Raw genomic sequence first — 27,816 nt, 5'->3', positions numbered from 1 at the left:
ATAATCTGGAACTTTTTAGGAGAATTGCTTCAACAAAATTCTTTTTAGAATTAGCTACAAGATTTTGAACAGTATGCTATCTAGATTGTCTTAAATATTATTGTGGCATAAACGCACTTGTAAAACTGGAGAAGCTTGACTATGCCATTATATAGAAAGGAGAAAGACAGCAGATCTCGGGGAGTTAGAAATTGGATCATTTAGAACAGATACGAAACTATATTCTTAAGGTAAATTTTAATGGGATCTAGTAGCTGATTTTAATGAGTCCATTCTTTGTTCTTTGCTTAGCTGTTTTAATGTTGTCCTTTTTTTACATAAATATATGACTTAATCATTAAAATAGTCATAAAAGAACACTGTGTGGCATTTCACAGCACAGTGCCATACTCGCGAGAGAGGTCTTTTCTGTGTTTGTTTATGGATACTTGAGCAAAAATACAGAAGGCAGACTCTCTCCTCCTCTCCTTTTCACTCTTTTTTTTTTCTGTTAGAGTATCTTGTTTGTAATTAACTACGAAGAGGAGTTATCCTCCCCGTAACAACTCAGTAGTGCCCTTATTGTGCATGCTTAGTCTTGTTATTCGTTGTATATGGCATTCCGATGATTTGTTTTTTTATTTGTTTTTTCTCACCTACCCAAAATGCACTGCTGCCCCCATGATGCACCTCTGCTTGCTGTTTATGTTAATGCGCTTGAACCCCACTGGCCCATTGCCATCATGTGCTCGCTGCCTGCTAATTAAGACTCAGTCGGCTGTCAAATCACTGAAGCGACCCCTCGAGGCAACCTTTGACCTGGTACTATGACCTTTCACCTTTTAGCTTGGCATGTAGCTTTATTGTAGATACAAGTTTTTTTTTTTATCGGTTTTAAAGTATATATTCCTTTTTCTGTTATAAAGTTGTAAAGTACAATGAAAAACTGAGTGTGGTTTCCTGACAAAATTGGTGGAAAGACTGTAATATAAGTACCTGGATGGACATCGTACATGAGAGAGTCCGAAAGCCCGGCAGTCCACATTCAGTTTAACTACATTGTAGAACGTTCTAATGAAATACTTTAAGGACATTAAAAATGTATTTTTGACTGTATATTTATGTACCTGTTTGGTTAGCATGGCTTTAATGATAGAATTATTTACTTTTTAATATTTAGTGTTTAAGAAAAAAAAACTTGCATGCCCGGGGACATTGCATGTCTAGGTAGATGGGGGAGGAGCAGAGGGGGTGCGTTTTTATTTTACTGTTTCAGTCACTCTGTACGATTAACTATTAACATGACTCATCCTTGTGGATCCTCCTGGAGCGCGCTGCGCGGCTTCTCTTCTTTGCCCACATCAGTGGCTTCTCACAGAAAGCCTGAAGCATTATGGGACTTAAAACACTTTAACACATTATAACATGCTCTTGTACTAGTGGGTTTTTTTTTTTTTTTTTTTTGGACAAAAATAATGCTTCCTTTAAAGCTTTTATCTTGCCTTTTTTTTTCCTTTAATTTTTTGTCTTTTGGATTTTTTTTTCCCCTCGGGTAGTTAAGTGCTCTGCTGCTTGCTCATGCTTCCTAACAATTTTAGCCTTCAACTGATTTTTCTTTTTTCTTTTTCTCTTTTTACTGGTATTTGTTTTTTATACTCGTTCACTAAACAGGGAATTCCTCAAGCTGTACTTCCCCCATTACCAAAGAGGCCTGCTCTTGAAAAAACCAACGGTGCCACCGCAGTCTTTAACACTGGTATTTTCCAGTACCAACAGGCTCTAGCCAACATGCAGTTACAGCAGCATACAGCGTTTCTCCCACCAGGTAAGGGGTCTGAGTTTGCTGATAGGTGCATCTGATGGTCCAGGTAGAGTTCTCTGGTAGAGCAGATAAGCCCCGCCCCAGTTCCTTGTCAGTCATAGATCAGGTGGAAGGTAAGGTTGTCATTAGCGGGAACTCACTGAGACATCTCATGCAGTTTTGCTTAAAACCTAAGATTTTTACCTTAATGAAAAATGGATGAAAGATCAGTGACGTTTTATATATTTACTTTTGTTTGTGTAATTTGGAATTGGAATATAGTTCTCTTCTTTTTTTTCTCTTTCCTCCACACTGTTATATGTCTGTCAAGCTATTTTATGACACTTTCCTGCTGTAAGACCCTTTTGCCTTCAAATTTCATAGAGTTAATTTGAATTACATGAAATGACACTTTCAGCTTTGATTTTTTTTATTTTTCAGCCTTTTTGTTTTCAAGGTGGAGAATAAAAAACTGACTGTGTTCTAGAGCTCTTAAAAATGCTCTTCTTGGTACCAATCAGTACATTGCTTAAAATCATTACTGCTCCTGAGGTAATACGGAAATAGCCCTAAGTGTCCAGTGAATTTACATTTATCATTGAGTTATACATTTGTGGTTTCCGTTGATTTCAACCCAGTCACATAAACATACTCTAGAACTATCCACAAGGTTATAAAATTTAAAAACATAAGCTAATCAGTCATTTAATTACCTGGAAATTTATTATTTTTCCTCACTATTTACTTCAGAAAATACATATTAAACTCCTGATAATCTCCTTGTATTAAATTCCTTGTAATCAACTAATCAGAGACTCTAATCCCATTTTCCTCTTTACCTCTTAACCTTTCTAAAAAAAATTACCATAGGTTCAGAGATTTATTTAATAAAATAATTTTATTTTATTAATTAAATTAATAAATTAATGACTAGGTACGTATGTCAAAGATCCAGCCCCTTTAGTATACTATAAATATTGACAGTATTTATAGTGCCTTAGGTTCATAATGCCACGAGGTAATGTGATCATTTATTTTTGAATAATAAACAAAAGAGTAAATGACATTCAAATTAGTTTTTAGTTTTTACTGTTAAGCACAACCTTTTATACAGTGCATCTTTGAAAAGTGGCCATTGATATGTAGAATATGTAGTAACAGTCAATGAACTAGAATATTCCACTAATTGAAGTAGCCTATGCCCCAGGCACCATGGATAAAATGATATTTGTACTCAAGAAATAACATCTATCCAAGTTGCAGTTTGTACATTTCAGAATAAAAATGGAATCATTTTGATCTGTAGGGTATTTGTTGCATTCTGAGGGAAAAATCACATTTCTCTTATGTTTTGTAAGATTAAAACTTTCTTCTCGACATATATAGTTTTTCAGAGATTTCCAGAAATTAATCTTTTTGGTTTTGTATAAATTGCCATGCCCCTAGATTTATCTTCTCTAACAAATAATCTCTCAGTTTTTCTATAGTCAGATCACTAGACAAAGTTTCAAGGGAGTGCAGATAACTACCATAATTTCTTTGAAGAAATTAAAAATTATTTTTGTCAATATATTTCATTGAATAAAACATTACCATTAGAAATGACAGTTTTCCTATTTAAAATCTAAAAATAAAAACAAATCTAACTTCTTCCATATATTACTTAAAGAAACCTAAAATAATCTGTCTTACCAAATGGGTTTGGCATTAGTTTCTCCAACAGCATTCAAATGACTAAAGACTTTAAAAAAAAAAAAAAAAACCAACTAAAGACTTTTCTAAATAAGTATAACCAGTGATTGCATGATGTGTATGACCCTTATTTATGACAATAGTCTCTCCCTAGAATGGCTTTTAGTCTGTAGATAGGACAGAGGAAAAGATGCTAAATAAGGATCAAGTCAGGGAAAAAAATAAACACATTCACAAATCAGAATCACACTCTCTCTCTGTTTTAGAAACTAAGCATTGATAATTTAAGTAAAATGTGCCACAATACATTCAAATATGCTGAAAATTTACGATATATTTGCATTTTTATCACGAATTTTGCATCAGAGATGTTCTATTCTTAATATTTGTAATTGATATGATGTGAAATTATTGCAATAGTAATATAAAATAACATTTATTTGTAACCCAGTTTTAAAGGTCTTAAGCCGTAGGTTAACCTGTAGGTTAATTAGTCACATAATCAGAGGTAGGGACTGCCTCCATCATTCTTTAAAACTACTTTCATTATTTGTCATCTGTGCCTGTGTGCACAAAAACTGGTCCTATGACATTAAAAGGTTAAAATAGCCCATCTTTACCTCTGCCAAACCACTTTGTCAGACAGCCAGGGAGGGAAGAAATCTAATGCAGAGAATGTAAACTCAGAGGCCTTAGGGGCCAGGCAGAAAACACCAAGTGAGGCAAGAAATAAATTAGGAGCTGGGGGTGTCGGGGAGGCCCTGGGGAGCAAGGCCCAACCTAAAGGGGACAGCCAGTGTTCAGACTTAGACTTCTGTTGCCTGGGAGGTTGTACCTGCTGTGTGCACTGCACACCCTTTGTGGCTCCATTTACATCATAGTCTATGTGACGAGGGGTGGTTGTGTCTATGCCTCCCAGAGTTGACTGTGCAAACCTACACAACTTAATGCAGTGGCCCTGATGTCCAGTGCTGCCAGATCTTATGATTTTTTCCCAGATGTTCTGGACATTCGGATGTTTCTACGTGAAGTTTCTCAATTTTTAAATTTTGTCAGCTAATCCAATTTTTTAAAATACATTTTGAGAGCTACAGGAAATCCATCCTACCACAAATTCATATGTAATCTCATGTATAATACCTGGGAGAAAAGGAAGTTCATTTTCCAAAGTCTAGGTGATTCTGCAGACATACAGAAGAATTATATGATCAGAGCATTCCATCTGACTACAGTATAATCATTTGGAAGGTATATTCTGAAGGCTTTATTGGAACTGAAAAGAAAATGGAAGTCATTTATTTTTTGTAGCTTAGAGTTTTAGAGCTCTGTAGTCTGTTACTTCAGTAATAACTTCCGAGATATGTAGGTCTATTTTTTGCAATTACAGTGAAGCATAGTAGGGTACATCCCTAGAGCAGGTGACTATGTATACAGGCTAGGTTGCTGGCAAAAGATCATGGTTCAGTGGCAAGCCAGCTAGCTAGCTAAGAAGAATTACTATATACCATAACTTTTAAGAACAAAGTTGGACTTATGTGTCATCCACCCATCTATCCATCATCCATCCATGCATGCATCCTTCCATCTATCCATTTATCCGTCCATCCTTCCAACCATCTGTCTATCCTTCCCTCTCTCCCTCCCTCCTTTCCTTCCTCTCTTCCTCTATCCTTCCCTGTTTTCTATTCATCCATCCAATCCATTCATCCATCCCTCTCTCCATCTTTCCATTCATTCAATCAACAAACCTTTATTGTATGCCACATGGTGTACAAGTATTTACACTAGGGATTGCAAACTTATGACCCACGGGCTAAATCTAGAATCCATAAATATTTGTCTAAGGATGTTTAAATAAAACAAAATGTAAATCCTTTAGAAAGGGTACCTAGTCTCCAACTCTAAGCCCCACACTCCCTATTGCCTGAGGCCAAGTTGTTTCCCACATTCTGTTCCAAAGGGCTACCTTTTATCGAGTGTTTCCTCTGTGCAATGCTGCACTGGGTGCTCTATATACATTGTCTCATTTTTTTCTCACAACAACCCCAAAAGGTTGGCTTCAAGGGCAACAGGCAGGCAAGTCTCAGAGTTTAGAATAAAGCCTGGAATGTAGTAAGCACTGAGTTTTATTTGTTATTTCTTGAATTCAGTAGTGTAATAGAGTAGACAATGGATTGAATAGAAACAGAAATAAATTACAGGAAGCTGTTGCTTCTTTGGATATCAATTTTGAGAATAATTCAATTGATTGTGAACTTTTAGTCCTAAAAGATATAAATTATTTTTGAGAGACCTTAAGTCAGCTTTATACTTCTTATCATAATATACCTAAATAGGCTTGAAGTATCACAGCCAAATTCAACCTCCAACCAAACTAACCTCCATTAGAATCTTTTCTCTCTTCTACTTCTTTCCGTTCTCCTTGAAGTAATTTTAACTCTGCATACATCTCCTGTGTAAATTACCTTCCTAGTTGCTTTTCCTGCATCTTCATAAAGATCGATTAAAAATATAATTTAAGAAGTCGTGTAATTAAGATAATGCATCCCTCAGAAACACACAATTCTGCTATGCAAATATATTCATAGGGGAAATTTCAAATTGACAAATACAAATTTTGCCTTGTGCTGAAAATCGAGGAAAAAATTTTAAATTGGCTCTTTGCACGTCATTATTAGTAAATCAACCCATTTTATGTAAAAATGGATATTATGGTCATTTCAAAAGTGATTTTTCTTACTGGTAAGTGGGTCCTACAGCATTATGTCTTCATATTTGTGAGTTACTGCACCCTGGCTAGTATTTTCATTGCTGCCTTATGTTTATTTGCTGCAAATCCCTTTCCAAACTGTGTGCATTGGTTATAATGGTAATGAGGAAGATAACTCAAACTAAAAGTCAAATCATGAGAGCTTTAGGGTTTTAGAGAGGTAGGAATAGGTTAACTCATTTTCAGCATGTGCAGGCTTAAGTATGCATGGGATGAAATATAATAGACAAATTGCAGCATAATAATAATAAATTTAAAGTACAATATTTAATCCGTACAATATTTAAACTGGCTTTAATATTCCTTGAATACCACCTGATTTTTTTCATTCACTTTTTCATCCTCTCTTTCCCAGTCCTCCTGCCCTACCATTAGAGGATAATAATTTCCCAGGATCTAGACCAGGATTAAATTTTGCTTGCTCTACTGTCTCAAATTAATGTCTTTGTTATTACTGGTTTCTTTTTGTGCTTGTCTTTCACAAGTCTTTGACTCAGTAGTCGTAGCAAATGACAGAGGTCTTCAAGTGTCTTAGATAATGCCTGTCAGTGTAGTACCACTCCACCTGGGAGGATGCTTCCCTGGCTCCATCACCGAGTTTAATCACTGATCTCGTGCCCAACGTCTAATTGCAGCTCCTACAGGGATGCCAGTTAAGTATCCCGTGTTTCTCAACAGCAGCTTTGTTTGTAGGGCCATCTCTCACAAGACTCAATTGGCAGATATTTTTCTAACAAATGTTCATCCCAGATGCTGCTAGTAGTTAAATAGGATGTGCCAAGATTTAGATAGAAATATAAAATCATTTGATATTTTAAAACCTAGAAGTCTAAAATAATCTCATAGAAAGAAAAGTAGTTCTGTATGTGGGAAAGTGCCCTGTACTTGGAAAATAAATTAGATTTTTCAATGTTTATATGTCAAAGAGAACAGGGACTACATATGTAACATTTATTTTAACATCGTGGTCGAACAATTGTGAACGTCAGTGCTAACACCCCATATGCGATGTGTGTCTTCATTATCTCCCATTCAGGTTTTTTATTGAAGTCTAATTAACAGTTTTTTTGTATGTGAAATTTTGTAGAATGTTTGCTATTCCGAGAAGTCCTGAGGGTCTAAACCAGCAATGAAAGCCAGTCTGTTTTCCAAGATACCTACTAAGTAAAACAACTCGAGACTTATAAGAAAGTATATCCCCTCTAAATATTTCCCTACATTTAAATTCCAAACTAGGGCAATGCAGAAGTTTCACTTTCTCTTTAAGCATCATTTATTGCTTGGTATCCCCCCAAATAACGTTCCTGTATGGATGATCACAACCCCTTCATGTATGTGTGGTTGCTGCCACAGAGAACAGGGAAATAAAACCAAGGGAATGAAAATGAATGTATTGGTTTCATTACATTGTTAAGTCAGTTTTGTGCTTTGAATTATTTAGCATTTTAATAATAAAAAAATTGTCAAATTATTTATCATGTGCTCAGTATAAAGAAAATGTTAATAGATTCATATGTTAAAGTCAGAAATAGCAAAGCCGCCAGATGGCTAGTAACCAGATTAAAACAAAACAAATTACAATATTATTTTTAAAAGAATTAAGCAGGTTTAAATTTTCTCCAAAATACTTTTATTTATAGGCGGCAGTTAGGAGAAAGACAGTGTACCAGCACACAGTTAAACTGGCTTTGATTCTTCACTGAGACTGGTTCTAATTGATCACTGTGCTAGTGTATGATTTGATTGTGCTGACAGTTACATGCCACTGTTCCCATAATAACAATTTTTCTTCTTTGTTCAAATGAATTTCCTAATTACACGTGTGATGGGATGTTTTAATTCTTTTCCCTTTTCAAATCCACCTTCCTGTTGCAATGCATGATGGGCAGGCTCAATATTGTGCATGACACCCGCTACAAGTGTTGGTAGGTGCCAGCTTTGTTTCTTGATTATCTTAAACCTATGGTGCGCCTCACAGCCCCTCAAAATCCACTGCTCAGTTTAACGTATCTCTATTGGGCAAGTCCATTTCCCTTTACTAACACCTGTCAATTAAATGCCATTTTCTGTTTAATTGACATGGACTCACATAAACGTTTTCTTTACACACAAGTTTCCTTCAGTCACCTTTGGTGGATTTTGATTGGACTATGAGTTCTGGTGTGTAAAAAAAAAATCTATCTCATAAAAGTAATATATTGTATATTTTTATAATAGTAAATAAGAAAAAATACTTTCATTCAAACAGATAACTGTATATTTGAAGTAAATACCTGTATTTTGACTTAGATTTTGAATGTCTGACTATGAACACTATATAAAATTCTTGTTTTTGACTTAGCAAATTAAGCCTGTTTGTGTCAATTTTCTTGATTTGATGGTAACAAGCTTTTTTTCCCCTTTTTTTTCTCTTTCATCCCTCTTCCCCTTCTCTCCCTGGAATGTTGTCCTGCTTTGCGCTGTGGTTGCATGTCACTTGCTGGTGATGATGTCCCGTCACCTGGCTTATTGCTGTGATAAATACCATGCCCGGTTATCTTCTCCATGTTGCCATGGTTTCCATATTGCTACACTCTTCTGTATGTTTGCTTATATGATTCTCCCTCCGAAAGTTCCCATGGTGCACGGTGCTACGCCAGCCACTGTGTCCGCAGCAACAACGTCTGCCACAAGTGTTCCCTTCGCTGCAACAGCCACAGCCAACCAGGTTTGCTAATTTACAGCTTTGTTTCTTAAAGACCAACTCTAATAGGGCTCAAGCCAACAGCCCTTACACACGTGGATTTCCCGCCGAGGTCGGTGGGAACCGCGTGTCCGTGAGGGCTGTCAAGGGTGCTTTAATAGCATGGGGTTCAAAGATGCCTCTTGTTGGCCTACACATTCTCTCTATGATGAGCAGCAGAATGCTTTTATGCCATTTATCAGTGCTCAAGAGTTGTCGCAGCTCCATTTCTGAAGCTACTAAAATGATATTTACACAAGCAATTCTCATTTGGTCTCAACCAATACTGCAGGTGTTTCGACCAGTCAAAAATGTAGGTAATTTTATGGTTTTTATTATAATAAACATTTGGTATATACAATTTCTCTGTTCTTGCCTAAATTCTTAATTAAAAGCAAAGTATTTAAATGTGTTAAATATGCCACAAATGACCACTCTTGTAAATAGAGTTTGTTATAAATTCATTCTAGTTTTGCTTCTTTGATAAGCAGATTGCATATTCAAAATAAGTTAAATTTGTGTCAAAGTTTTGATTCTCAGTGCTTTAAGTGGAAAAAAAAAAATCCTGTGTTCTTGTTTCTAAAATTATCCAGCATATATGTGGGAGAGTTATAAAGAAAAAAAAAAAAAGACATCAAATATGGAAAATTGAGCCATTCTGTGTTCCATGCAACTTTATGGAGTAACAATTACACAGGATACTTTTAAGTAAAAGGAATCTGTTTCAGAAATTTAAATTTTATGATGTACAAGAGGGACTATCTAAAATAAAATGAATATTAAAATATTTAATATTTAAAAATTCACGTTGATTCAACCAGCATTTTCTTTTCTTTCTTTTTTTTTTTTTTTGTGAGGAAGATCAGCCCTGAGCTAACATCCATGCTAATCCTCCTCTTTTTGCTGAGGAAGACCGGCCCTGAGCTAACATCTATTGCCAATCCTCCTCCTTTTTTTTTCCCCAAAGCCCCGGTAGATAGTTGTATGTCATAGTTGCACATCTTTCTAGTTGCTGTATGTGGGACGCGGCCTCCGCATGGCCGGAGAAGCGGTGCGGCGGTGCATGCCCGGGATCCAAACCCAGGCCGCCAGTAGTGGAGCACATGCACTTAACCGCTAAGCCACGGGGCCGGCCCTCAACCAGCATTTTCTGATTCTATTTAAAATTGTGTTCTAGAAAATACTGGTTGCCTCAAAGTCAAACTTATGTAAAGTAGGTTTCAGCTTGAATATATAGATATGTTTTTTATGAAAGCAAATTTCAATAGGGTTAATAGCATATAAAAAAATTTAGAACCAAATCAAATTTCAAATAACCCACAGGCTAAGGTTAAAAGTAGCCAAATGAATCTCAAAGAGCCAGTATCAACATGTCACCCCTTGGGAAGAGAAGACCAATTAAGCGTCGTCTGAATTTGTAGTTATGGCTACGAGAAGTAGCCACCCTTGTTTCTACAATACACCATGTACTGTTGAAGAAGAATTGTAAGCTATTAGTATAGCCATTAAAAACTTTCAAAAGCAGCATGCCAAATGGATGCGTTTTAAAGTTTCAGACAGGCTTTAAACATTTCTTGGCAAAGAATCAGTAGTTTTTCCAAAGCTTGTCAAAATAGCCCTCGATTTATGCTAACACATCAGACTCATTTACAAGAATGCTAGATTGTGCATATGTGGCATGATAGTAAGTAATCTATGGCAGAAATTTCTTAATGGATTCAATGCAGCCCATTTATGGTGCAGATCAATGATGCTGAACTCTCTTGTGTGTACCACGTATGACTGTAGAATTGCTGGTGTAAGCAGAACTATAGCAAAGCAAATTTCAACGTGCCCTTGGCCACTTGGGTTGTAGGGGACACTTTACTTTTTGCATTGTGCTGTGACCATTTCATGCATAATCTTGGGTCTTCATACTGTTTTACAACCAAAAGAAAGAAAACGGAATGGATATATATATACACACATATATTATATCTGCATATACATGCATATGTATATGCCTACAGTACATTAGCAATGCTGGAACTAGCTGATGCCACAAAATGCAGCCTGCATGCATGCAGAAGTTTATAGCTGGCCCTTCATCTGCATCGAGTGGTGTTGAAGGTCCTTGGTATGTTTCGACAGCCCCATCCTTGATGCTTCTACACTGTTGGGTGCAACATCCTGTCCTGCAGCAGCAGGAAAAATGGTATGAGAAGCTTCATTATGCTTGGAGCACGTTTTCGTGCCATTTGCCAATGCTGTAAAATTGTGTAAAGATGTCAGCTGAGAAATGGAAATAAAATAGAGACATATTAATTTACACTCCAGACCGAGGATTGTGATACGCTGAATTAGTCTAGGACACCTAAATTGAAACAACGACGACACAATGCCTTCATGGTTGTGATTTCACTGTTCTCCCATCAACCTTGCTGAAATGGGATTAGCGCATTTTGTAGGTGAAGAAACTTATGAGTAATTAAGCGCTTTGCTCGAGGTTACACAGCGAGGGAGCGGATCACTAGTTCGAGAACCATGCTTTCAGTCCTCCTATGGGCTTCCTCCGTTGTGCTGCCTCTCCCAGGGTAGCAGCCGTCATTCCAGGTGGGAGGAGAATCAGGCTACAAGTCGGAAGTTCTTGGCTTTGGGGACTATTGAAATAAGTCACCTCTCTATGGGTTTCTTATTGTATTTTCTCTCACGTTTTTAAATTCTCTTGCCCATTTAAAATACAATAAAATGTGCAATCAGGATTCAGAAATATGTTCCGAAGTAAACTTATGCTCTTATCTGGTTCTTTTGAAATACTCCTTTGTAATTCTTACCTGGTATTTTTAATTTGGAAAACAAGTTAGACACCATCATAAGTTGAAGGAAAATGTTAGAAATTGGTTGCACAAAAATAGACAAGACCTTTGCTACTTTGATTCTGAATTGCTGAATAACTGAAACCATAGGTGTGTGTGTGTGTGTGTGTAGGCCAACAAAAAGGGCTTCTTTCAATTACTGCTCTGCATGAATTTTTGATAGTTTTACTTCTCTTACTTCCTAAAAACTGATAACATTTATAGAATAGTATTTAACACAAAGATTTTAAAAAATGAGTTGCTACTTTGGCCTTAAGTTTACATTAACTTACTGTTGTGTTGACCAGATAAGGACTATCACCTCACAGCTGAATTTCACTTTTCTTAAAAATTTTAATATTAAAGTGTTTTCATCTCTTGGTTGTTGGCTTGCTTGCATGGATCATTCATTAAATAATTTTTTATTTGCTAGATACCCATAATATCTGCCGAACATCTGACTAGCCACAAGTATGTTACCCAGATGTAGAATTTTCATCACTAAACAGTAAGTTTGTTATGTAATATATAGTGTCTATTCGTGGTGTTTTTTTTAAATAATAATTTTGTAATGCACTTAAGAAAATTTTGCGAAATTTTGGCAAAAATATTTGTATAGAGTTCACATTTTTATCTTAGATGGGTTATGAGGAATTTTATATAAATTTATAATAAATATGTTAATATCACTTAAATTTACATAGTACTTAGGGAAAAAGAAATTTTGTTTTCTCTTCATATTAGAAATAAACACAAGCATGAAGAAAAAATATGACTGAAAACTACCTAGAAGGTGTTGATCAGGGATTGGCAAACTTTTTCTTAACAGACCAGATAGCAAATATTTTTGGCTGTGTGGGCCACATGATTTCTGCTGTAGCTACTCAACTCTGCCCTTATAGCATGAAAGCATTGGAGACAATATGTAAATGAAGGGGTGTGGCTGTGTGCCAATAAAACTTTATTTACAAAAATAGGCAGCAGGCCAAATTTGGCTCACAGGCAGTAGTTTGCTGATCCCTGGTGAAGATCATCATTTATTTTATTTTTTAATCTTTTTGCTAAATCGCGAATGAGAATGTGTCCCCACCTTACCCCATGCTTTACCACACACAGCATCATTAGAATGTAAAGAGTCTGACTTTAAATAAATATATACACACCCTCATGTCTATGCACACACACACATCTACGTCTCCAGATGAGCTTCAGGTACTTCACGATGGTCACCGAGGAGGATCACATAATTCTGAAAATGTTGCCATTGCTCAAAAATGGTTTGAAAGTCTTGTGGTTTGCCTTCAGACACGTTGACTTAGGTATTTGCAAAGGTGGCCATTTTTCATCCTTAGAGGATATGTTTTATTCAATATGCATGCATTCAGGTTAACATGTGTGCTCAGAAGTATATTAGGTACTTATTTTTATACTTTATATATATAATATATATAATTTAATATGTTTAAAATAACATTTAAAACTGAACCGGGCAAATAAGGTGGGCGATCATTCTTTGTTGCTTCCCTGCATTCCTTTATTTCTTCATGAAGACAGTTAAAAATGATTTTTTAGTGCTACTGTGTGTTAGTTACCATGTCAATGAGATAAAGATGAATAGACAATGAGATGAAGATGTAAATTTCAGCACACTATATTAAAATTAGAGAAGTTTGAACAAATTTCTTTTGGAGCAAAGATGAAGGACAAACTTTTCCCAACAGAATCAGAGAATTAGTGAGTTTGGACAAGGGGGGTTGTTCTAGAGAGGAGGGAGGAGTGAGGGCCTCATAGAGGAAGGGACAGTATGTCGAGTCAGGAGGTGGTGGCAGAGCACCTGCCAGAGGCCTTGTGATGCATCCACAGCAGGAGCTGGACAGAGTGGAGCGCTGCAGGAGGAGAGGACAGCTGGAATTTGAGAGCCATGTAAGAAAGAAACGATAGACTCGATCTGCGAAGTGCTGTCAAAGACACACTGCAATCATGAGTTAAATCAGTGACACTGATTTTTGTCTATTTCGTAAGCTCTCTCAATGCAGTTCTGATAGTGAGGTTCATTATCTGAACACTCTCCACATTTTTGAATAAGCACATTGCTTCATAGCATGTAGGTTTGGAAGAAGAGTATCCCTTTTGACGTGTTTAAAAAAAATCTGTTTCAAGCTTTGATGATCAATTGGGTATATTTGGTATGTGTACAAGTAACTATGTTCTGTTTCCTAGCAGCAATCCAGGTTGAAAAAAAGAGACCAAATGGCCATAAGCCCATCAATAGCAAACCAGCGAGTTTGTCTGTATTGAAGCTTAGGCTCTTCGTGTTCTGTTTAACAAATGCTTGCTCATTTTCGTGAGGAGTTGCAATATTTAAACAGATTTTTGATGCAGCAAAATGGTGATTTCTTTCCATCTCAAGATTGTATTTATTCTAAAGCATTCTTTTAATATGTAAAGATCCTCTGATGAGAACAAATTTCCTGTAAAAACTAGAACTATTAATTCACAAGCACATTGTAGTATCCATTCAACCTTAATTCCTCAGGAGCATAAGGAACCATTTTTATTTTTCTTGGCTTTAGGGAAAAAAAAAAAACCCTAACTTAAATTATCCAAAACAATCACTTAAAGTGTCATTGTTTTTTTTCCCCAAAGGCATACTGTCCTAATCAAGCAGCCAAATATAGTGAATCATGTTTAATAGGACTTATTGTTGCATGGATTTTAGTTTTATAGGCCAGATCATTACTCTGGAAAGCCGCTGAACTTTAGAAGAGAAGAAAGTGAGTTTAAATTCTGCCCCACGACGATGGTGCTGAAGAAGGCCGTGCTATATTGTGGCCCTAGGTTCTGCACGTGGGTTCTGTGCTGTTCGCTTAGTATTGGATGATATTTGAGCAGAGTCTACAATTTTATTAAGCTGTGCATGTGATTTCGTTCTCATAGAGATAATAACTAATTTGGATCCATTGGTACATGTGAAGGGTTTTTGGTTTTGTAGGAAGATATGGTACCATACGTGTGCTCACACTTTAAATCAAGAAATACAATTTTCGTATTGAATGTGTATTGGAAACTCTTTTTAGATATTGTCCGTTTTAACAAGGATTCTCTCTTTTTCCTTTGTAGATCGTACTAAAGAGGAAAAGACAGTGTGCTTGGTTAGAGTAAAGGACGAGGTCATTAGCCATATTGTATATACCGTCAAGCAACACACACACAAGCCCTTCAGCCACGAGACATCCCCATATTGCATGTTGACCAGAAGACAAGACAACACGGAGCCCACTGCACACTGTTGCCTATACACTTTGTACATTTAATTGATGTTTGTGCTGAGGTGATATTCCTGTCTACAAGAACAGCATTGTCTTTCTTTTCTAGCACAGAGTTATGCATTAAGATATGCATACCTAATTAGTTTCCTATATATTCATGCCATCTTGAAAAGACAGACTATGGTGTAACCATGACTCTATTATGTATTGGTACGTCTGTAGACCAAGATATAATTTTTTAAAAATAAGTTTATTTCTTTCAAGGTTTACAAATAACAAAGGTGCACCTTGTATTTAAAATTGCCATTATAGATGAGAGCGTGCATGCACAGTCATTTTTGTTTAAGAGTAATATTTTTAATGTAATAGATTTTAAGATGTGGTGAGGGAGGGATCTGACAGAGATGAATGTGCCAAGCAAAACCACAACTGTGTATCTTTTAAAGCACATCATGGCTTTAAGTACCATGTTGTTAAGGATTCTCATGAAGTGCCATAGACTGTACATCAAATTAGAGTATTATTTCTTCAGTGTTATTGTTTTCAGAGCCACATTTTGTTGCTTATTCGCTAGTACTAATCAGTCAAAGGGCACCATTCTTTTTTTTTTTTTTGAAACCAAAGCTGTCTCAGAAATGGCCAATTTAACTTTACAGTAACAATAGACAGCACAACACCGACTCTCTCGAGACAGATAAACTCACACATACTGGAGATATATATAATAGATATATATATAAAATTATTTTAATGCATTGTAGTGTAATATTTATGCATACTATACTGTATAACATGTTATTCAAAAGGGATATGCCATTTCTGAGACACGATAACAAAAAAAATGAGGAAATTATTTTGCTTCTATTTATAGCTCTGTCAAAAGTCAAAAGACTATAAATGCTTTGCAAAAATGGTTTCACATTTGCTTAAATGCTTCATCACAGTCACATTTAAAATAGTGACTCTAAACAAAGAAGAAAGCAGCACTGTCATCAGATGCATGATAAACCAAAACATGAAAATGGGAAATGTTTAATTAACCTAGTGATCGGGTGGGTTAAGTACATGGGTGAATTTTATATGTGATTTGTTTTGTTTTGTTTTGTTCAGATTAACTGCTTATAGCCTTAGAAAGCCTTTTACAAAATTAAAAAAAAAATAGATGTGCATTCAGTTTTTAAGAATGGATTCATCCAAAGGAATTCCTTTTCTGTGGTTTGGATGTCGCAGCTAGTAAAGGGTATTTTTGCTCTGTTCAGCGGTTCTAAAAATTGCTGAAGTCGGGGCCAGGTCACTGGTAGTCACAGTGTGGAATGGGAGAAGCGAAGGTTCAGTTATAGAACCGTCCATACTCCCAAGTTTACCGCAAGTTTTTATGCTTGAGAGAGATGCTTTCTAATATAAGACTGATGTGTTGATCTCACCGATTGTACTGTACATCTATTAAAGCCTTAGATTATTACATTACGGGTTGGAACCCATACCAATGTAATTTCAATCGTGTTTAAGAGAGTAATGGTGACTTCACATGTTATTGTAGTTAGTTACATTATAGAATATTACTTATTTTTCTTGTTAAAATGTAGTTTTTCATTTCCTACATTTATTAGATTTCATTTTCTATTAACAATTGAATACCATTTCAGTTTATAGACTCTTGTTTTATTAGATTTTACCGATGAATTTTTCAAAACACACAAAAAAATTAAAGTAGTTTTTCCTTCATAACATACTCAGTTTTGATTACATGTAGTGTCATATGAATATTCGTATTATTGTTAACTAAATGATTTATATTTTACTGATTTAATATTAAAGTGTAAGAATGTCAGTCATTGTTAGTTCTTGTCTAGTTTTCATTAAAAGAACAAAGATCTTTTCTATGGATATCTTATAAATATATAATCATTGCTAAGTAAGAAGTTAAGTTGTTGCTATGGCAACAATCCTGGCAGACAATTGAGTAATATTTTGATGATTTATTTTGTTTGTAATTAGTTATTATAAGAAGATCTAGATCCTAGATATTAGAATAAAATTTATTTTCTACTGTATCCATTTCAAATGTTAAAGTATTGTTTAATATTTTTGAAATCCCTGAATATCAGGCCTTGTTATAAATAAGCTGCATAATCAATAAATAGAACAAGGGACTTTTTGTTGATAATCCAAATACTCAAGGTTTACGTAATGAGAATTCTAGCGTGTGTGCAAACTCTTGAGGGTTGATTATGCTGCAATTTAGCATGTGGAACGTCTAGAGAGAAGGTTGACTTTTTGCACTTCTGTATATAGTCAAAAGAGAGAAACCTGTATAATAGTAAGATCTTATTTTGAATAAAAACGTCTATAATTACAAGGAGTTTTGTTAAGGCTAATAAAATGACAGACTGAGCAAAATTGCTTACAAAAGTGGCACAGAGTTAGCACTCCAAACCCCTTCAAACATGTTGCTTTGCTTTTTGTGGACAGCTTGTAGTTTGCCAGGATTTTTTCAGCTGGAAAGATATGCCATCCTTCCAAGATCTCATGACTGACAAAAACTCCATTGGGCCAACTCTGCCTGAAGATCATTACCAAAAATAGCAGGTACTTCAACCATTAAGGTGAAATCATGGATTAAATATTCCTTACATTTTTCAAAACTACTGCATGTTTAAAACTTCAACAAAGAAAAAAAAGAGAGAGAAAGAACTATACTAAGGACATATACTATTCAAATCAGTTTCTGCCAATTTCAGTGGTCTGTTGTTCACACACACACACAAATCTTCAAAACAAGTATTGACTTTCACAAAATTTAAACCATGAACAGGCAAGCCAAACAGCACACGGTAGCTATAGTTGTTATGTGATTGTTTTTTAATTGCTGTAGGAACCTGTTCTTTCAGCAGGTGAAAAAATGAAACAGTTCAAATTTCACGGTTTTAATTTTCAACTCAGAAGCACTCAAAGCAGCAAATATGATAATAGGCACTTGTGGTATGAATTAGTGTAGCCAGCCTTGCTCCAGCTGGTTACAATATTGCACTTCTCAGCAACCCACGGCTTTCATCTGCTGAAAGGACAGATGTGCTTGGTTTTACTATTATGTAATCACAACTTACTTTCTGCTTGTAGTTGCTTAAAATTATGTATTTTGTCTTGGGCTGCAATTTGTTTTATGCTTATTTTATTATTACTGCAGTAGTTGACTTTGCTGTATGGAAAAATAAAGTGAAATTGCCCTAATAAAACTTCTCTTTCTTAAGTATATGTGTGTATCTGAGATTGAAGAGTAAATTATTTTTGCGCATTTCAAGTATTCATGCATGTCTGTCTTTATGAACATATTGGTATGAAAATTCACGATCCAATTTTACCTGATTGCAAAGAAGGTGTTCACTGTCTTTCTCACAAACTATCCTTTCATACCGAGAGTAAGAATCTGAATCATGATGTATTGCCATCCTATGCCAAGTGTTTTCTGAAAAATCTTGCCCTCCTCTCCCCTGCCATGGTAAGTGCTGTTTGATATTATTTTAGGTGTAGGGCAGGAAAACTATAAGAAAAAAAATTCTCTTATGAATTCTAGATCCCTGTCTTTCTAGTATGGAAATTTTATTTGCCTGACTGCCCTGGGAGACTAGCACTGGAAATCAGGCAATCTAAGAGAATATTTCAATAATGAAATAATGATAACTCTTGATTCAGAGGAATAGCAGAGTTTACACACACACACAGCTGAGCCAGGCCGTGACATAACTCACTCTTGAGTATGTGTGTGTGTGTGTGTGTGTGAATTTTTTAAACAGTGAATTAAAAATTAGGTTGAAGTGAAGCCTCGTACCCCATGTGGCCTTGCATGTTGCAATTTCCACCGATGGCCAGTGAAAGCCCAAGTTTCCAGTAGGAAGATATTTTCTCATTTGATCAGTTAGTGCTACTTTATGTGACTGTGCCACTTGGTATTTTGTCAAAGGCTGCAAATTCCCCTTTATAGGTCATGCTTTTTTCCCTAAACCTTATTGCAATACAAATAAGTGCATTTTTTGTAATTAATACAATTCTGTTACTGGTTGAGGTCTACAGAACATGTCTGTTGTTCTCAGTGGAGCCGACTATTCGAGATGCTGCTTGTCAAAAAGAGAGTCACTGCCATGGAGATGATTCACAACCCTTTTGAGTAACATCAAAACATCTGGCTCTCTCCAATTAGTGATAGTATTTTGGATATCTTTTAATGGAAAAAAAATGACAGTAACAAAAAGCCATTGTAACATTTTCAGTACTTTAAGTGGAACTGTATTTTATTAGTCACAACAGCATATCCATGCATCTGAAAAATGGTGTTTGAGATATTTTTCGTTCTCCAGACAATCCTTATTGTTCAGAAGGTGTTGTTGCCACAGGGACCAGTAGGGGTCCTCAGCTCACAGGATGGGACATTGAGAAGTCAGTTCCCTTTTTCTCATTTGGGGAATAAAATCATTTGCTAGAGCTGTTATTTCATTGCAGAGCCTTGGTGCTCACGGAATTTACACTTTGGAATGACCCAGAAGGTCAGTGACATGGAACGATCTATAATTTTACTGAGGCACAATTTTGAATAGTAGCTTCTTTTCTTTCTTTTTTCTTTTTGTGAGGAAGATCAGCCCTGTGCTAACATCTGCTAATCCTCCTCCTTTTTTGCCGAGGAAGACTGGCCCTGGGCTAACATCCGTGCCCATCTTCCTCCACTTTATATGGGACGCTGCCACAGCATGGCTTGCCAAGCGGTGCGTTGGTGCATCCCCAGGATCCGAACCTGAGAACTCCGGGCCGCCAGCGGCAGAGCACACAGCAGAGCACGCACGCTTAACCGCTTGTGCCACGGGGCCAGTCCCGGAATAGTAGCTTCTTTTCTACGGGAAATAGTCACTTAACATGTAAGTGAACCTGTGGGACGCTCAGCAACAAGATTTTGTGATTTTTCTACTTGTTTTACTCCACTCTCGCATGAGTCTGAGGCTCTCACTTCGTTTGAGGTACTCTATGTTCTGGAGAAAATATTATGTTATTGTTCAAGAATTTGGAAACTTTTGAAAGCCTAGAACATATCTACTTTAAATGTTCAAAGTCGACTGTATTAACATCATGGAAAGGTCCAAAAATGTGAAACTTAGAGACTTAAATGTCAAGGGATTTGTTGTGAGTTCTCTTGATCTGTCGGCACAGCAGTGGCCGGCCTCCAGCACACCACTCCTACCGTATTGGGCCAGCCAGCCCTAGAGGGGCCTTGGCACCAGCAGCGCTTGGGGTGGGTGGTGAATCTGCAGCTACCCTGGGATTGTGTGTTTGTGAGACTTGGAGGGTCCCATGTGCTCTGAAGCCCAGACCAGCAGAATCCGGATGTGTGCCGGGGCCGTCCTGGGCCTGGCGCTCAGGGCTCGCCTTCCTCAAGCCTCGCTGCCCAACTTCCTCAGAGTTGTCTGCTCTTGCCCGGACACGGGTCAGCCTCGGCCATCCTCATCTGCCCTGTCCTACCCGCCCCTCCAGGGACTGCGGCCACCAAGGGCGCAGGGCCTACCCCTTTTTTTCCCCTGGGGAATCTGACCCTCAATTCTCTCCCCTTCAGTTGCCTGAGGTTTTTCTTTGTTCATGTAATATTTTTCTTTTGCTAATTAAATGTTGGGAGCTGGAAAAAAATATAGCCTGCCCTTGAATTTACCATTTTAGGAAAAAAGAGCAGTGGCAAGTTGGAACACAGATGTTAAAATCTGTTACTATTAGCGACCTGTTTGGGTCTTTCAGAAACGATTTAGTGAAGCAAGAGTGATCAGTTTCTTTCTCCCTAACTGGGTTTCATAATGACAAAACATAGTCTTTCTTTTTTAACAGATAAAGACTACACCTGAAGGTGTATTCAGGTGGCCGGGGGCCACCACACTGTTCTGTAAATTCTAACCTTCGCTCTCAGTCACATTTGCCTCTCCGTGGGGCCTGGGGTGGAATCCCTGACCGTGAACGTGGAAGAGGTCAGAGGCCAAGTTAAACTGAAGCTTGCGGGGGTGGGGGTGGGGGACTGCTTGTGTGTGATTCCCCTGCAAGGGGCACAACTTCACTGCTTCACTGGAGGGAAATTTTAACTGTCTCAGCCACCTCCTGTGCCATGGTCATGAGCACATCTCCTAGGAAATAAAAAAGCAGCCTCGGAATAAAAGGCGTTCTCCATAGGAGGGTCCCACGTCGGCCTGACTGCGCAGGCCCAGGTGCCCCACTTACTAAATCTGTTCTGGCACTAGATACACAGTTGTTACCAATTTTGAGTTATACCCCACAAGTCATGGCTGAAAGGCAACGGCTTGGACCAGGATAGCTCCGACCCCGATTGCCCGTGCAGGTAGGATCCACTCACAGGAGAACACCCAGTTCATAATGGACTTGGACACCAGCAGCTATGGTGGTGCTGAAGGTCTGGGAGTAAGTGTGCCGTCTGCAGAAGAAGAACATACTTAAACTTAGAGCAATGACGTGCCAAAGAACCAACAATTTAGCCAAGTGGCTCTCCAAAGCCCGTTCAGAATGGCAGGAGGTCACAACCTCTTGCCTAACATCCCACGGTGAGAGCCGCAAAGCTAAGCGGAACGCCTGGACCCTGACGTCCCAGGGGCTAACGTGACTTAGGTTTAGGGTGAAAGACATGTGAGGAACTAGAAGCCTTAGTAACTGACATCCAACAAATGAGCAGTGGACATCGGGACACCCACGGGGCCTCAGTAACAGGAAGAACTCAGTGCCCCTCTGCTTTGCTGTACCACTGGGCCACTTCCCTTCACAAGTGAGACCAATTCCCAGAAGCGGCCTTGGGTGGCCACTAAAGATAAGTATACGTGGTGACATCGGGGTGGGAGGTAGGAATTGGGGCAGAGAGAAGGGCTGGTTTTGATGACTTTGTGCGTGGTAAAGATAGGTCTGCCCAGGGAGACCAATGTCAGACACTGGTAGGAAACGAACCATAGAAAGAATAGGGTATAACCTCCTAAAATGCTTATCTTTAAGATGTGCACTGAAAATTTCCTTAAACTCACAAAAATCAAAGCCGTCATTAGAAATGGCACTGAAGCACTGGGGAGGCACTGCCGTGACGAGGACCAGGGGCTGTGGAGTCAGACCACCTGGATTCATGTCTCGAATTTTCAGCTCTTCGAACTTGGCAAGTTACTCCACCTCTTTGTGACTCAGTTTCCACATTAATAAGATAGAAATAGTAACAAGAATATTTACCTTGAAGGGTCGTTGAGTGGTTGCCAGACTTTGCTGCAGATTGGAATTACCTGGAGAATCTTTAAAAAGTGCTGATGCTTGGTCCCCACCCCCCGACGTTCTGATTTAGTTGCTATGGAGGCAACAGCTGAGTTAATCTATGTAAAGTGCTTAGAACAGTGCCTGGCATGTAGCAAGCAATTGATACATGGTAACTCTGATTGCTACTTCATTACTTTCCATTTTGCAAATTACTTAATCTTTAACTTTTCCTCCTAGTTCTTAGGTTACATCCCTTTCAAAGCAGCCATGTACACCCTATCTCTGTCTACTTGTGTTATCTGTAGTTCTGTCTTTCCTGTTCAGTAGTGAAACTTTACCTTCCTGTAATTTACCACCACAACAGATCCTGCTCATTGCTGCATAGATCGTGAACATTTCAAACGTAGAATCAAGTACTTTTTGACTCACTCTGAAAATGGTTCTTTCATGTCCTGGCGTGATATGATCGCAGACCGCACCTAACCCATGTCAACTTGAAAGTGACTGTTTAGACATATCTAAGTTTAACTATTTGAATTCCCCCTTTATTTAAATTGTGCTCAAGGTCAAAGAATAGAATGGATGCATTAATCATCATAAAAATTGTTCCATTAAACAAGGTATTTTAAATATTTTATTTATCAAAATAATATTTCTAATTATATTAGAGCAGCACTAACATATTTCCATATCATATTTTATCATAGGTTTACTTTAGAAGCTTAAATGAGCACAGACTCAGCTCCATAAACACACATGAAGAATCTATGTGCCAGGCACCCCTCGAGGCTGAGATAGAAGGTTGAATGGCAAGAACTTCACAGTGTAATGAAACGAGATATACAGAATACCGAATACACTGATCTGCTGTTCCCCCCCTCCCTCACCTGTCCCAGGCCCTTTAACTGTACCACAAAATAATTTAGAGTAAGATTAAATGAAAACTACCTTCTCTTTTTGAATAAAATCATGAGACTACCCTACTCATCTGACTCATTTTATCCTTAAAAAGTAATCTGAATAGTGAAAAGTATTTATGAATAATGTTCATAGCATTTTTTTATAATAAAAACCAAGAACAGTCCTTGTTTTAATATTTAGAAATGACTAAGTATTATAGAGTGTTATGCAGTTAAAAAGCATTTTTTCAAAAATGATTTAATTACTTGGGAAAGTAATTTTAGTGGTAGGATTATAGGAGATTTTTAAAATTTTCTAGGTTTTCAAAATTTGTAATTGTTTTAGCAAACATTTATTGCTTTTTATTTAAAATACTTCATATCTTTTTCCTTTATTTTTTACTTTGAATTCATCTACATTGTTTCTCAGACCATTCATCTATTTGAGTTGGTTTGCCAAATTTGGAATATTCAAATGTGTTATAAAAGGTGTACTTTACCTATCACTGTTGATTGAAAATTATATAAAATATCTTGCCAAGTCAGTGAAATATGTATTTTTTTTAGGGAAGAATAGTAAAAGGATGTTAATAAAACCCCTGTTAGTATAATCTTTGGTCTTAATTCTCTAAAAGTGTAACCAGTTTCTGTGTGATGATATCATCCCCTATTTGCATTTTATTTACAGCACAGATTTCTATTTTAAATCAATCAATCAATCAATTTATTTATTTAGGTGGTTATCTCCTCGTTCTCCCTTCCCTCCAAAAGATACCCTAAGTCATCAAAATTGGTTCGTATGTATTTATTATAATTTTTTTGAAAAAGACAACAAAATGTGTGCAACAAAGCTTAGGAAGCTGTGCTAGCAGGGTAACTATGTTCCCCAGGGAGGCGAGGGCTGGGTGCTCTCCAAGGGGGAGATGCTGGAGCGGAGACCTGACTGTGTAACGGCACATGACCTCACCTGGGGGTACAGACTCTCCAGCCATCCTTCCTGTCGAATGTTAACTCATCCTGTCAGCTAAATGAAGTGCCCCTGCATCCAGAATCATTCTCCTCCCTCCCGACACGGTGACGGTGACAGTAATTATCTCTTGCTCTGTTTTCTCAAGGCTTATTGCTTTACTTCTATCCCAGTACTTACTTTATTCTCCCTGGTGTTATATGCGTGTTGCTTACAGATCCGCATTTCCCCAAAGAAACGTATTTCTTACCAGGAAGACCCAGTCTTGCTCATCTCTGTGTGGCACTCAGTACCTAGCACCAAGTTTTGTATTTTTGTATTTGGTAGGCACTGATTGAATGTTGGTTTACCTGAACTTTAATTAATCTCTTAGCCTCTACTAAAAATGCAGATCAGGAACATTCTATGGAACTCAGCTTTTCAGACCATGAAAACAGTGCAACCACTGAATATCTAGAAAGATTGATAGAATCTCAATGTCTTCCATTTTTTGAAAAATAGTCTGGAGAAATGAGCTGGTATTTCCCAGCCCACAACCCACTCTGAATCCCTTAATATACCACTAAATAGAGTAATTTAGAATGTGTTTAATTAAAACTTCCCTCCTTTCTTAAATACAAAAACATGATTACCTAACTCATTATCTACAGAGAGGAGAATGTAGGAAGGAATCTTCTGGTATGGGTGGTATACCTTATGAACACGTTCTTATTAATGAGTCTACAGTGAAAGAGACAACATACCTCCACAATCTTTCTGCATCCTTTACAATATTTCTGCTTCTGAAACTGAGAGTCTGCTGCCTTGCAATGCAAATGCCTTTCCCTATCATCTGTGAACTGTTTTTATTTATGAACTGTATTTGTTTCCTTTCCCAGGCACCTCAAGCCTGTGTTAATTAGCATCAACAGTGGAGCACAGGAGGAACATAAGCCATTTACTTGTGAACAAATAGAAGAATTGCAGTGGAAATTAATTTGTACAGGATATGTACCTACAACCTGAACGCTTTTTACTATATTCATCTTGTTTTAATGAGTTGGTTTCTTTTTCTTCCTCCCTGTTCCCTTTATACTATTTCATAAGGCTCTGAACTCCAATCACTATTTTCGGCTCTCTCGGCTCCCAGTAGAACCCTCCTTATGAAAAGGTGTATTGAACAATTATTTCATCTGATGTGACTTAAAAGGGTCTGGGAAGCCACTCCATTCCCCTACAAACAATCTTCCCATCTGTGCACTGCTAATTAACATCCTCTGAATAAGAGAGAAAATTTTTCATTCTGTAGTTATGGAGATTTAAATCCTTTAAGAGACTTTGTGGAAAAACGACTTAAATTCATATTGCTTTACCTTATTTCTTTCCTCTCTTTCTCCATCCCTCTCTCCCACCCTTTCTTCATCTTTTTCTCCTATTCTTTCTTCTGTAAGAATTAGAGAATGCTAATCTGTGCTACACAGTGCGGTAGATACTGAGGACAACGCGATGAATCCGATCAGTCTCCATGCTCAAAGAACCTAAAGAAGACTTGGCAAGATATACGTGTCAACTGATGCAACGCAAGCCGATAAGTGATGTGCTAAAGGAAGACACAGACTGTTCTGAGGAAGGAGAGAAAGGTGGCTGATCCCTAAGCAGAAATGGAGAAGGAGCCCAGAAGACGAGTCTACCAGACACAAACTCCCCTGACTCTACAGCCTTCCAGCTGGTTTTCAGTGTCATGCAGCTTTCTAAAAGCTCCATCATACTCATAGGGATAAAGGAGAATATTACTATTTGCCTTCTATAATTGCACCATACCCAAACTTTAAGTTTGTTGAGTAAAAAATGTGATAATCACCTGTGTTTTGGTCCCACAAAACCTGATGATACTCTTTCTTTAACTTGATTGATGTGTTGGTATAATTAGATATTTTTTAAAATTCTCTGATTTGCTAATATCAAGTGCATATCCACTAGTGCATGGGTGAATGGTTACAATATTTTAAAATAGATATGAGAGATTATTGAAATGCTTACCTCATTGCATTTTTCCAAAATTCCAAAAGTTATTAGTCTTATTTCAAATATGAATAGATAAGGGTGAACGAACAAACTAGATCCCCACAAAATGCAAACCACAATTTAGTCATTAGTATTAACATTTTCTTTAATTTCCTCCTGCATTGTTGTCAAGAAAAAATGGATTGATTCTGACTTGATCTTGCTTGCTTCTCTTTTTCATCCTCTGGTGGAGGTTCCCACACCGAGAAACGATGAAAACCCTGGGCAGCCACTGCTTTCCGGCGTCACCCCCGAAGGACGAATGCCATGTCCTCTAATATCGAAAAACACTTGCAAACTAATCAATTATTTTGTATTTTAAGAGTTTCTAAACATAGAAAATTAATGAATTACGAGATTCTATTGCTTTCCATTTAACAAGAAATCTTTACTTATTGGCTCCTCCGGGTAAGCACGTGCTACCACTGAGCATAAGGACAGGCAATGCACGAGGCCCTGCCCCTGCCTGACGGAGGGCAGTGTTCGGGTGGGATAAGGGTACAAAGGCCGAATTAGGGGGTAGGGTGATTGTGGGGTCAGGCACTAAATCTAGCTTTGGGTGATCTGGGATGTTCTCCGGAGGAGGTGCCAGACAGATGAGTATTTGCGTCTAAGCAAAGAGGAAGGGAGAGCATCTCAGGCAGAAAAGACGACCTTATAAGGCACAGGGGAAATGACACAAGACGTGAGTGGAAGGCTTCAGCCAATTGGATGTCATCATCACACAAAACGTGAGACAGAGAGAGCTAAATGGGAAAGCTGGAGATCGAGGCTGGAATGGGATCACAGGAACACGCAGAGACGTGAGGAAAGTGTTTACACTTAAAGAGTGCAACTATGGATGGATGGAACATTCTGGTTGCCACCTGCAGAGGATTTGTGAAGGCAAAACTAGGAACAGGAAAACCAGCTATTGGCTATGAGACATCATGATGGTCAAAATTAGGGTGAGTACTTAGGGCCTTCTGGTAAGCAGATGCCAAGATAGATTAAACATGCCAGACACTTATTGGAGAGGGAGCCAGAGAAATCAGGAAGAGCTACTGCCTGTCCTGCACTCTGACAGCTGTGGAAGAAAGGGGGAAGGAAGGAGGGCAGGGTGGGAAGAGGTTCAGACGGCAGCACAGCTCCGGGAAAGTTTCAGCCAGGCCCACAGGGAGACTACAAGCCCAAGTGGCCTATAAAAGAAGTCCTGCATCTTGCTGTAACGGGTCTGCAATTTTTTTTGCTGGATGGGAGGCTTTATTTCTCTATGAGTGGGGAGTGGGGAGCCTGGACAGAGGGTAGCAGGCAGGGCAAGAGGGGCTGGAGCTTCACAGGAGAGCCGGAAGGGCTGCCCTCAGGCCTGCTGGGAAAGGGAAACTGAGGCCAGTTCCTGTTGAGACCTAAGTGGGGCAGTGGAGGGATTGGGTCTGGAGGAATGAGGGTCTCCTACCTCTGGACTGGACTTTCCTCCTATAGGGCCTTAGTCCCTCCTGCTGGTGGCCCACGCCACTCCAAGCCTTGCCCCACCCCCAACCATGGAAAGGACAGGGCTAGGCCAGAGAGGGCAGTGGACAGGGAGCCTGGGGGAG

The 27,816-nt window shown here is 38.0% G+C and overlaps 1 protein-coding gene across 14 annotated transcripts in view; it reads left to right on the top strand.

The window, feature by feature from the left end:
* MBNL1 (muscleblind like splicing regulator 1) overlaps positions 1 to 18,335 on the top strand; it is a 196,187-nt gene extending 177,852 nt beyond the window's left edge. For 11 of the 14 annotated variants that reach the window (XM_058550703.1, XM_058550659.1, XM_058550699.1 and 8 more), the window contains 6 exons: positions 748 to 801; positions 1,651 to 1,804; positions 8,132 to 8,167; positions 8,855 to 8,949; positions 12,232 to 12,306; positions 14,919 to 18,335. In XM_058550703.1, coding sequence (XP_058406686.1) covers positions 748 to 801; positions 1,651 to 1,804; positions 8,132 to 8,167; positions 8,855 to 8,949; positions 12,232 to 12,288 — 396 coding nt within the window. In that variant the 3' untranslated portion in view covers positions 12,289 to 12,306; positions 14,919 to 18,335. The remainder of the gene's footprint in view (positions 1 to 747; positions 802 to 1,650; positions 1,805 to 8,131; positions 8,168 to 8,854; positions 8,950 to 12,231; positions 12,307 to 14,918) is intronic. The other 3 variants (XM_058550678.1, XM_058550672.1, XM_058550686.1) reach the window with 3 other exon arrangements.
* The last annotated feature ends 9,481 nt before the right edge of the window (positions 18,336 to 27,816 follow it).

Source organism: Diceros bicornis, chromosome 2 (assembly GCF_020826845.1).
Source record: "Diceros bicornis minor isolate mBicDic1 chromosome 2, mDicBic1.mat.cur, whole genome shotgun sequence".
Taxonomy (NCBI): Eukaryota; Metazoa; Chordata; class Mammalia; order Perissodactyla; family Rhinocerotidae; genus Diceros; species Diceros bicornis.
The sequence above is the reverse complement of the archived record's forward strand: the minus strand, read 5'-3'. Positions and strand labels throughout refer to the sequence as shown.